General features: G+C 45.7%; 1 protein-coding gene across 1 annotated transcript; it reads right to left on the reverse strand.

Annotated features, from left to right (window-relative positions):
* Positions 1-688: 688 nt before the first annotated feature.
* Positions 689-5,568, reverse strand: PHLDA1 (pleckstrin homology like domain family A member 1). The gene is made up of 2 exons (XM_015063634.3): positions 1,476-5,568; positions 689-999 (listed from the first exon to the last, which is right to left on the reverse strand). The coding sequence occupies exon 1, from the start codon at positions 2,657-2,659 to the stop codon at positions 1,502-1,504; it is 1,158 nt and encodes a 385-aa protein (XP_014919120.2). The 5' UTR covers positions 2,660-5,568; the 3' UTR covers positions 689-999; positions 1,476-1,501.
* Positions 5,569-11,174: the final 5,606 nt, after the last annotated feature.

Below are 11,174 nucleotides of genomic sequence, written 5' to 3' on the forward strand. Positions count from 1 at the left end.
ATGAGATTCTAGGGTGTATTTCTAGACCCTAGGGTAAAAGGGTCAGAAAATGTGGTTCAAGCGGAGCGTGCGAAGATCTTGGAGAAGGGTAATCTCTTGTGTGGATAAGAGCACAAATGTTCTCTTAAGCAAGCTGAATGGTTTTCTTTCCCCCGCACTGTATTTTTTGAAAGGAAACACCTAAGGCAGTCATACTCAGAAACCATGGAAATCTCCTTACTAAGCCCTTCAAACGGATGATACAAGCAAAGCTTTTCCTACATTACACCCAGCCCTACCGTACATTCAAGATATGCTCATCCTGCTGTCACCTTGGGTTATGGTTTAAATATTTGGAATTAGATATCACTACTATGAATTTCCTTTTAGAAAAGCAGTTAGATTTTCATAATTACACAATTTTGAACACTTAGCTTTCTTAAACTTCTACAGAAAATATATGTCTAAAGAAAAAAATCTCAAAAAAAAAATGAAGTAATATCAGAGTTTAATTTCAACCACCTGGCATAACAATGAAAGTGTCAGACCTTCTGAAAATGCCTAGGAATAAGGAATGAGTTCTTAATGGTTTTCCCCTCCACCCCGCCCTTCTACTTTTTTCTTTTCCAGGATTAGAACTTACTAGGGAATAGGTTTTTGAAAATAAAAGTTTCTCTTTTGGAAAACGGCCTACATTCAGAAATGTCTTAAAACAAGCATTAAAAAAAACTAATAAATAATCATAAATCAAAATACATTAAAATAAAATTACAGTACATCATCGCTCCTAGAAGGTCCACCATACTGGAAGAGCCTTTCAAAGGTTCATAAATAAAGCCTTCTGGACTGAAACCGTCTCCTGCATTGTGATGAAGAGTATGCAGAAAACTAAGAGGAATCTCAAGTTATCAGTCCGGTGAGGTCCAAACTACTCGATCTCGTGCAGGGCGGGGAGACTTTTGTTTTCGATTCAAGTGAAGACAATAGACAGGTGTTCGTCCCACTTCAAGTCCTCAAAACCTGGAAAGAAATGACAGGCAATGAAGTAAGTGGCTCAGAATCCTCCACCACCCAGTTCTCTTCGGGCCAGTCCGGTGCACAGAGCGTGCTCGGAAAGACACCGGGGTCTCTCCCTCGAGTGCCCAGACACAGCGAAGCGGCGCACGTGGGAAGCTACGGAGGGAGCCCGCGGCGTGGCTGGGAAGCGCCCCACGGACCCCCGCGCGGGCCAGGGTCGGGAGGAGGCCGGTCCGCGAGGCCTCCCAGCCTGGCCCGAGTTCCCCATCCTCCCCTCTCTGCCCGGCCTTTCCAGGCTCCAGCTTGCTTCCCTTCTTTCCACATCTGCAGAAACTTGTAATAATTTCTCATTTGCCTCTTCAAGCGCCAAACCCGTGACTTAGGCTTCCTACTCCTCCACACAAGACCTACTCCCCCCGCCCGCCCCGAGACCTACTCCTCGGAAAGGCCCTGAATAGCCCGCGTTGCCGGGACCTTACCTTGTCTGGCCCGGGTGCTGCCCCCTTCAGGCAGAGTTGGAGGTGCTGCGGAGGAGCCGGTGGCCGTGCGGCTGCGAGAGCGGTTGTGAGAGCGGTTGTTGGTGCGAGTGCGGTAGTTGGTGCGGGTGCGGGTGAGGGTGCGGATGCGGATATGGGTGGAGCGGCTGGGGCTGGGGCTTGGGTTGGGGCTGCGGCTGAGATTGTGTCTGGGGCTGGGGCTGAGGCTGAGGCTGGGGCTGGGGCTGGGGTTGGGGTTGGGGCTGCGGCTGCGGGGGCTGCTGCTGGACCAGGTGCTGCTGCTTCTGCCGCGTGGACTTGACCGCCAGGATAGCCTGACGGTTCTTGTACTGCACCATCTGCAGCGTGATCTCGGCGTTCCAGCCCTGGTCCTGCGGGCACCGAAAGTCGATCTCCTTGCCCTCGGCCATCACCACAGTGAAGTACATATACTTGCCCTTGCGCTCCACGCAGTCCACGGTCTTCATGTTGGAAAAGTGCAATTCCTTGAGCTTGACCGGCGGCTCGAGGCTGGCCACGGCGGGCCCTCCGGGTTGGGACGGTTCGGCCGGCCCCTGCCCGGGCTGTTGCTGTTGCTGCTGCTGCTGCTGCTGGTGTTGGAGCTGCTTGGGCGGGATGAGCAGCAACCCCTCCTCAGTGAGGATGCAGCACTTTTTCTTCCAGAGCTGCAGCAACCCGTCGCTGCGCTTCTCCAACACACCCTCCTTCAGCGCTTTGCAGCCGCTGCTCTCCAACATCCTCCCGGCATAGGGAGGGGCGCCGATCGGCTCGGCCTCTCCACTTCCAGCCGCCCGGGCCGGGGGCAGCAGCAGCAGCCGCGCGCCGTCCTCGCCCCAGCGGCTCCCGCGGCCGCCTGCCCGGAGCGCGCAGAGAAGGCTAACGCGCAGGAAGCAGAGCGACGGCGGCGGAGGCGGCTCGGGGTCCGGGCAGGAGGGCAGCCGCGTCCTGATGCGCCACAAGGTCCCGGAGCAGCGAGCCTCCGGGCCTCTGCCGTCCTCTTGCGAGCGCTCACTGAAAGGCACTGGCCGGGCCCCCTCGCGGCGCTTTTGAATGGGCCATCCCCCCCACCCCCGAGTGACACCCAGCGGAAAAGGCGGCTCCTGGCGCCCGCACCGCGGGGGAAAGCCCAGCTCGCAAAGGCGCTCTGCCGCCGGCGCACGCCTCATTAACTTGGGGCCTTTCCAAAGCGGGCCGCGTCCACGCCCCCCGCATCTCTTGCTCCGCCTCCCGCCGCCCACTCTCTTCCGCGCTTGTTCCCTGCGCTGGCTGCAGGGACTCCAGCCCCGGAAACTCCTCGTCTGTGCGTAGGGCGACGGCCCTGGGCGCCCCAGCTGCCCGGCGACGAATGCCGACACCCAGAGGGCGCCGAGAGGCCATCCTCCGTCCCGCCTATCCCGGCCGGCGGGGCTCTGTGCTAACAGCCTCAGAAAATGAACATAGAGCTGCGAGGGTGGGTACGGCTACCAGACAGTGCCTGGAATGCCAAGCTGTCTCGCTGCCCTCGGGGACCAAACCCAGGCATTCGCGATGAGCCCGGAGATCTCGCAAAGCCAGTGTCCGCGGGAGGAGGCTGGGGATAAGGCTCGCGAGCCGCGGAGTCCCGCGGAAGTGTGAGTCCCCCGGACCCTACGTAAACAGCTCAGGGCACAAAGGCCCCAGAGGACACGCTGTCGTCACACTCCTATTTGCTCACAGTCATTAACTAGCTCTTCTTGGAGCAGAGAGGGCGATCAAGGCCATTGCGCTACGTATGTCCGGTTTGGAAGGGTTAGAGAAGGGGGACTCACTTCACAGGACGTCTGGCCTTCCTTTTCTCGACCCGGGACCTCCGGCACTAGCCAATCTTTACCCGGGACACAAGCTCTCCGGATTCCTTCTTGACCCATCCGTACGGCCGGCAACACCTCACAACATTAACTCAACTCCAGTTACAAATCCGGGAAATGTCCAGGGCTGAGACACCTCACACTTTAAGATACAGCTTAGCGCTCCAAACAGCCGGTTGGCCTCCACGGGTCTCTCTCTTTGGGAACGCCTAACGGGCCAGATCTGTTTTTGCAATCTCACTTATCTGTGACCTGGGGGAGGTAATGCTGTACTCGCCCGTAGCTCCCTCCTACTACACTCATTTTTTAAAAATTCTATAGAAATTCTGGAAAACAAAACAAAATAGAGCACAAACCGAAACCAAACCTCTTGGTGGGGAAATTCATCCATTAAGTAAACAGACCCAACTGTGAATCGACCCTGAGGATACAAAGAAGAAACACACGAAGAAATGAGGAATGGACAAACCCGAGTTGGCCAAAGTAAGAGGAAAAGACTGCTCCTTGTGCCCAAGAAAGGAGGGAGGCGTTAGCTCATCAGCTAGTTTCCTATGGCTGAAACAAAGAATTCAACAAGGGAAGAAATGAGAGATGAGCTTGTGGGAGGAAGAGTCAAATCCTTTATGTCATGCGAAAAATTTCCAACTGAATCCCAAGGTAATTGAAAACACAGGATAACTTTTAAACACGGGAGGGTCCTGAATCTTAACGTAAGAAACAGTGTCTGAGCAAATGAGACAATTCCGGCACCGTCCTTAGTCCCACTGAATTGCATTTGGCAGGTTCTCAGCGCCTTCCAATTGTTAATGGAGAAAGGCAAGTATTTGAATCATATAAAGATTTCTAGTAAGATTGTTTAAAAATGAACAATTCCGTGTACCAGTGACAAACCCTGCACCTCACAGCTGGCTTCTCTGCCTGCCTTCGCAGGACAAGTGAACATTCCAGGGAATTTCTACATGACCAGCTGTTCATCTTTTTAACAGAATGTCATTCTTCTGCTCATTTGGGAAGGATAGTGTGCAATTCAGAGTCTCTGAGAGAAGGTGTAGTTGAGGAAGACGTTTCATGTGGAGAAATGATACAATACAAACCTTGGGTAAAAAACTAAGATGTAATCTTGAAGTGGCAAGCCATTTTCTTAGGAGAAGGGATATTTGGTGTTATCTAACCTTTCGCGGCTAATCAGGATGGGGCAGATGCATTCTGAATTACTTCAAAATGTCTGAAAACCAGCATGGTTTTCAAAAGCACTTACTTTAACTAGATACCTTACCACTCCATTTCCAGCTGGGTATTTCACAATGATTTAGTCAGTCTACAATGTGCCTTCTCTGACCACAGTGCATCGATTATTGGAAATCGCAAGTGTGTAGGAATCTTGGAGCTCAGTGACAACTTTGCTTAGTTTACTTCAAAAGTCACTACCAATTCACAAAATGGCCCCCTTGGCCATTTTTTAAAAAGACCATGAAATAAATTCACACACACATACAAAAATAAATTACAGGAAATAACTGTAACCCAAATACCGCAACTTTAGCCATAGATATAATGAGACTCTACAACTGTCACAAGTTACTAAAGTTGAGAAAGCACACTAATGAAATCATTGCTTTGGTAACCAATTTGAAATGGCAGATTCAAACTGTCTACATCAGGGTGTACATCAGCAACACCTGACCCAGTTGATGATTTTCCCCTCTTGGATAGCTCTTCACCTGGCTTCCAGGACATTGCTCTAGTTTCCCTTCTACCTCCCTGGTCACTGCCTCCGGATCCTCTGCAGCTTCCTCCTCTTCCCCCATCTTTTAGTCTTAGAGTGCTCCGGAGCACAGTCCCTGCTTCTCCTTATCTCTACTCCCTTATTGGTCTCGACCACTCTCACCATTTTCAGTGACATGCCAGACTCCCCAATTCTGTATCCAACTACTTGTTGCTAAAGAAGAAAACAAAGGCCACCGCACTTAAAAAAAATAATAATACTAACATGCCAGGCAAGAGAACAAACACTGGTGAACACATTCACGAGAGTTTACTAGAAGGAAGAGTCTAAGGGGATTTTTACGCCATAGAAAGTAGGGTTCACAGAGCTTTTGCTAATAAAAAAAAAAATAGAAAAATCTCTCTCTGGGTAGGATGAAGTCCACCATAGGTTTATATACAACTGGTTAAAACAAATTCCTGGATAGAACTGATTCAGCAAGGATCTGGGGCTAAAGCCATGGTGTGTTTTTTAATTGTTTTGTTTCATTTAAAAATTTTTTAATGTTTTATTTAAGACAGATAGAGACAGAGCACGAGGGGGGATGGGGCAGAGAGGGAGGGAGACCCAGAATCAGAAGCAGGCTCCAGGCTCTGAGCTGTCAGCACAGAGCCCAATGCGGGGCTCGAACTCACGAACCGTGAGATCATGACCTGGGCTGAAGTCAGACACTCAACCGACCGAGCCACCCAGGTGCCCCTATTTTGCTTCATTTTTAACAGCCTTCAGTTTTGATATGTTCAGGCCATGGTTACTGTAAATTGAAATTTTTTTGTTTTTACTCTTCTGTACAGTATCATTTGGATGTCTAGTAAAGGACTCAAATATATGTCCTCCCAAACTTGTCTCCTCACCCTGATCTGCTCTACCTGCAGCCCTTTTCTCAGCTGATGGCAATTCCACCAGTACAGTGGCTCAGGCCAAAACCCTTGAAGCAGTATAGCCCTTAAAAGTTGAGAGGCGCTTATCCAGAGCCCTGAGCTTTAGACGAGTCAAAATGACATGCGTATCTGGAGTTCATATTCATTTTAGACCAACTCCAGGTACTCAGGATCCCAAATACCCTGCCTAAATGGCCTCAACTATTGCAGAGAATGCATTACATCACCAGTGCGTGTGCACTGGTGTGTTAAAGGGGTGGACGGATTTTGAACATGCAGGCTAGTATATCGAAACAGATGTGTAGGAGGCCCCTTGCCACACAATTCACAGACAGGGATAGGAAGAGAAGGAAGGACTGAGGATCCGCTCTACTCTCAAGTAATGTTGTGGCACTGGACTTTAATAAATCAGACCTGGCTTTTCAGGTGCTTATGTAGATATAATTGTCAAGATATGTGCATTGAATATATTTTCATTCAGTGAAGCTTTTAAGTATTTAACCATTTGTGTCTCCATTGCAGTCTCGCCCCAGGACTGCAAATATATAGAAGCGTGCCTCCCTTGTAGTATATCCTTCACTCATGTGGATTGATACTCAATCCACAAATTTAGTCAGTTAATTCCATCAACTAGGCCTTCAAACTATATACTCTGTCCATATCTCTCCACTTCTTTCATTACTGTCTTATAGTTTTCAACAAAGCAGTCAGGGTCATCTCCCTTCCTCCAAGTCTGCTCAAGTATCATCTCAATGAGGCCTATACTATCACTCTAAAATTGCCACCACCCCATTCCCCTTAATTTTCTCCACAGTATGTATTACCTCCTAACATCTACTGAATAATTTATTATGCCTATAACTTCAGTTCCCCTTCCTATCGAATATAAGTTCTTTGGCTGAGGTTGTGATCTCATGGTTCATGGGTTCCAGCCCCGTATCGGGCTCTGTGCTGATAGCTCAGAACCTGGAGCCTGCTTCGGATTCTGTCTCCCTCTCTTTAAATAAATAAATAAATAAATAAATAAATAAATAAATAAATAAATAAATAAATAAATCATTAAAAAAGAAATATAAAAGGAAAATCAAGCTCTTCAAAGGCTTGTAATGGATTTTTCATAATGCATCCCTTCAAAAGCTTTCAAACTGTCAAAGACTTTATGGAAAATTTTCCAAAACTTTCCATACCAATATGTACTTGGTATAATCTTTTAAAATGGATAACTACTACACACACTGGGCCTCTCTCTAGATCTTCCATGCTTTTATATTCTATAGGTGCTATCTAGAAGTCCTACAAACTTTTCTGAGCAACATGCAATTTAACATTATGAGAGGTATTTATACAAACTGTCATCCTACTGGTTTCTAATAAGAGTAATCAAAAAGAGGGAAAAATAATGGAACGGAGTTGTAGCAGTTTCTCCTATTTGGCATATAGCCAACTACTTGTTTAAAAGTCCATTAGGGGCACCTGGGTGGCTCAGTTGGTTAAGTGTCCGACTTCGCTCAGGTCATGATCTCACAGTTCGTGGGTTCAAGCCCCTCATTGGGCTCTGTGCTGACAGCTTGGAGCCTGGAGCCTGCTGCAGATACTGTGTCTCTCTCTCTCTGCCCCTTCCCCGCTCACACTCTGTCTCACTCTGTCTCTCAAACATAAACAAACATTTAAAAAATTAAAAAAAAAAAAGCCCATTAATCAATATTGACTTAAAGCCATTTAACAGGACTTGGTAATTTAATAACAAAAACTACTTACTTTCACTTACAACTTGATTACAAAGTTATAAAATCTATGAACTTCCTAATTTACAACACACAGTAGACTCTCAGCAATGATTAAAGATTTAGATACAGCAAAGTTCAAGTATCTTTCAAAAAATAGCTAAAAGTTCAATGATTGATGAAAATGTCTGGTCACTCTAACACCTGAAGGTCTTACACTGTAATTTAACACTTTTTAGCCATTCAGTTCATTTTAAGATACTACTCAGCAGAAATCCTTTATTGAAGACTCTAATCTCCAAAATGCAGTTGGAAATGTTAAGTATTCTCAATTAGATACAGGACTATCCAGACTTCATGGGTGCATCTGCCTACCTGCCTTTTTCAGCTTCTTAGTTGATGAACTGATGCCTCCTAGTGATCAATTTGTATAACACAGCTTAGAACAAGTGGGAATTTGAAAAGGGTGTTTGGTGCCCTATATACAAGGGTTTTAAAAACTATTACAACCCATTTGTGGTTAAAACATTGCCAATCAGCTGTCTCTGTCCTTTCTGCCAATAGCCCAATTCAGGTTTTTCCTCTCATCTACTCTCGTAATAGCCTAACCACTTGAATCTATACCATTCCTGATGTTACATCGCTACTAGTTCCATTCCTAGAATGATAGAAAACTTTTAATCGCCTCCCACTGTATAGAACATTCCAATTCCTTACCCTGGCATGGAAAGCCAGGCTTTCTCAGACTAAGTCCTATCTGCCTTTACAATTTAGTTTCCTTCCAATCAACCCTACATTAGGTCATCACTTACTCGTGCCGTCTTACTTCACCAAGTCTTTTCCAACCTCGTCAAGTCCTTTGCTCTCCAAAGCCCAATTCAAATCCCACATCTTAGATTTCTTTAGGCTGAGTTGATTCCTTCCTAATCAGATCCCTCTACTTGTAATCAGTAGCTAACATCTCAAATGAGTGTTTTTAAATTGAACCTAGTAGCACAATGGATCATGCTAGAGGTTGGTGATGGTGCTGATTGACAGCACTGGCACCAAAGGACTCTAAACGTTAGATCTGGTGGAAAATGTATTATTCAAAATAGAGAAGGCAGGCTGAAGACACTATTGACGAGGTCCAACAAATAACTGAGTTCAGGACTAATTTACTTATTTTAGCTTTGAAGCGACGAATGAAAAGATGAGTAGATGACATGGAGCAGGGATCCAGCTCTCCTTTTTACCCTGAATCCAGAATGTAGGAGATATTCAATCTGAGCAGAGAGGGAAGTAGCCCAATGAACTCTAAGAGGATATGATAAACTTGCTTGGGTACTGCAAATACTGTCAGAAAACTGCTACTACTCAAAAGTATTGATACTCTAGCCTTCAGGGTGGTAGTAGGGAAGCATCAGGTACTCTAATGATTGACAGTGAGAGCACTGGCGAACTTGTTTTAAATTTAAGCATTGCCCTAGCTGAATAGCATTCAAGTCTCTACCCTCCATTAGCACCTAATATCCTTTCCGAAGTCTGCTTCTGTTCAAAGGAGGTAAACGCTCTTGTTCACAACTCAAATATTTATCTCAGTCACTTGGACTAGATTCCGAAGATGACTCCTTCTTTTGCAGTCTTCTATTACAACACAGCACATAGTCTGAGAGAATATTCAATTTGGCCATTATCGATTATCCATTAAAAAAACACATTTAGTAAATGAGCAAAGGCCTTTGTTGGGCATTAGAGGAAAAGAGAAGCAGTATAGATAATGCTTTCCAAAAGTTGAAGGATGAAGGAAAACTGATATGATAAACTTGAGTGCTGTAAATGGCAGGGTTACTTTAGAAGAGGAACTCAGGCTATAGGCCAAGACTTGGAGGGCAGAGGTTGTGTCACAGAGGACAGGATTGACAGGATAACCGACGGAAGACAGGTGAGTGAAAGGGATGAAATGAATTCTGTGGGGTAGCCAAGCCCCCCAAAATGGAGGTGCTTTTACCAGACAGAACCCAAGAAATCTTTTTATGGCAAGCTTTCACATTGCCATTAAACCTAAAAGCAACCCCATGGTTGGAGGAAAACAAAATTGCTACCCAACTCCTAATTACATGAGAAACTATATTTGAGTTTTTAACAGGTCAGAATCTAGATGATCAATAGTTTTTTTTAATGAGATCCCATTTACACTTCTGCGAAAGTCATTGTCTCAACCTCATTTGTGTACCCAGTTCCAAGGAAAGCATCATGTGAGATCAAGTGAAAAGCCTCAGATGAAGTATAGGACTCTGGTCAGAACGCAATTCTTTGGACTGTATTCCTAAATGTTAACCTTACCAGGGCCCATTTACCTATGTGGTAGTTACTTGCCTCATGTGCTCAGGATATACATGATCAAACAATCCTTTTCTAAACCTGAAACTCTTTGGTGTATGTGACCAATGTGGCTATCTTAACCTCCCTCCTCCCAATTCCTCACAAACTCAGCTTTGGCTCTAGATGTCCAGGTCTACCCTATTTACCAGTCTCCCTCTGGAGCTCTAAACCAGGAATCACAGGCTCTTTTTTGAAGATAACTGCCGAAAATCTTTTGCCTACTTTAGCCCCACTGCTGCCTGAAACCTGGACATGATGGATAAGAGCCTCAGAAGCCATTTCAGCCAATAAAACAATAAAACAAACAAAAAAGATGGAAGCCATATGCCAAGGACAGGAAAGCAGAAGCCTGAGAGCTATGAAGCTCTCAAACCAGCCCCAGCATCTATGTTTACACCTAGGAGAAAACGCTCTTTAACTCTCATTGCATTTGGTTTGTTGTTTGGCCAACATGTCTATGCAAACCAGGTACATATCTGAATGCTGTTTAAAATTAAGTCTGGATTAATCTCTAAAGTACATATCCTGAAATCTCCAGCTTAATTAAAGTGCTATATAACCACTAGTGCACACATAATACCTGCAAGGAAGCCAGTGAAAGCTTCTCAGTGTGGGTAGGAGCATAGACAGAGGCCAAACAAGTGGACATCAATTACTGGCTCCAAAATAGCCCAATGGTGAGAACTTGTTAAAGTTACTTAACCATCCTCAATCAAGTATAAAGAGTAAATAAAGCATTATTTCTATTATCTTGGTTTTGGATCTTTCAAAAATGATTAAGATTTATGCTATAAAAACAGTCGCACCTAGTTTTAAAACAGTATAGCAATGTTCTCTGAACTCCTCACAATATATTACACCTAACCTTTAGAAATCTATACTTAATAGTCACCTTATACTTGCCATTTAAGGTTTCTTTACTCATCAACCTTGACGATTTTATAATTAAGAATAAGCTAATTATGGGGCACCTGGGTGGCTCAGTCGGTTAAGCATCCGACTTTGGCTCAAGTCATGATCTCACAGCTCGTGAGTTTGAGCCCCGTATTGGGCTGTGTGCTCCAGGTCCAAGCCTGGAGACTGCGAGTTCTGGGTCTCCCCTCCCTCTACGCCTCCCCCAC

Source organism: Acinonyx jubatus, chromosome B4 (genome assembly GCF_027475565.1).
Source record: "Acinonyx jubatus isolate Ajub_Pintada_27869175 chromosome B4, VMU_Ajub_asm_v1.0, whole genome shotgun sequence".
Classification (NCBI taxonomy): Eukaryota; Metazoa; Chordata; class Mammalia; order Carnivora; family Felidae; genus Acinonyx; species Acinonyx jubatus.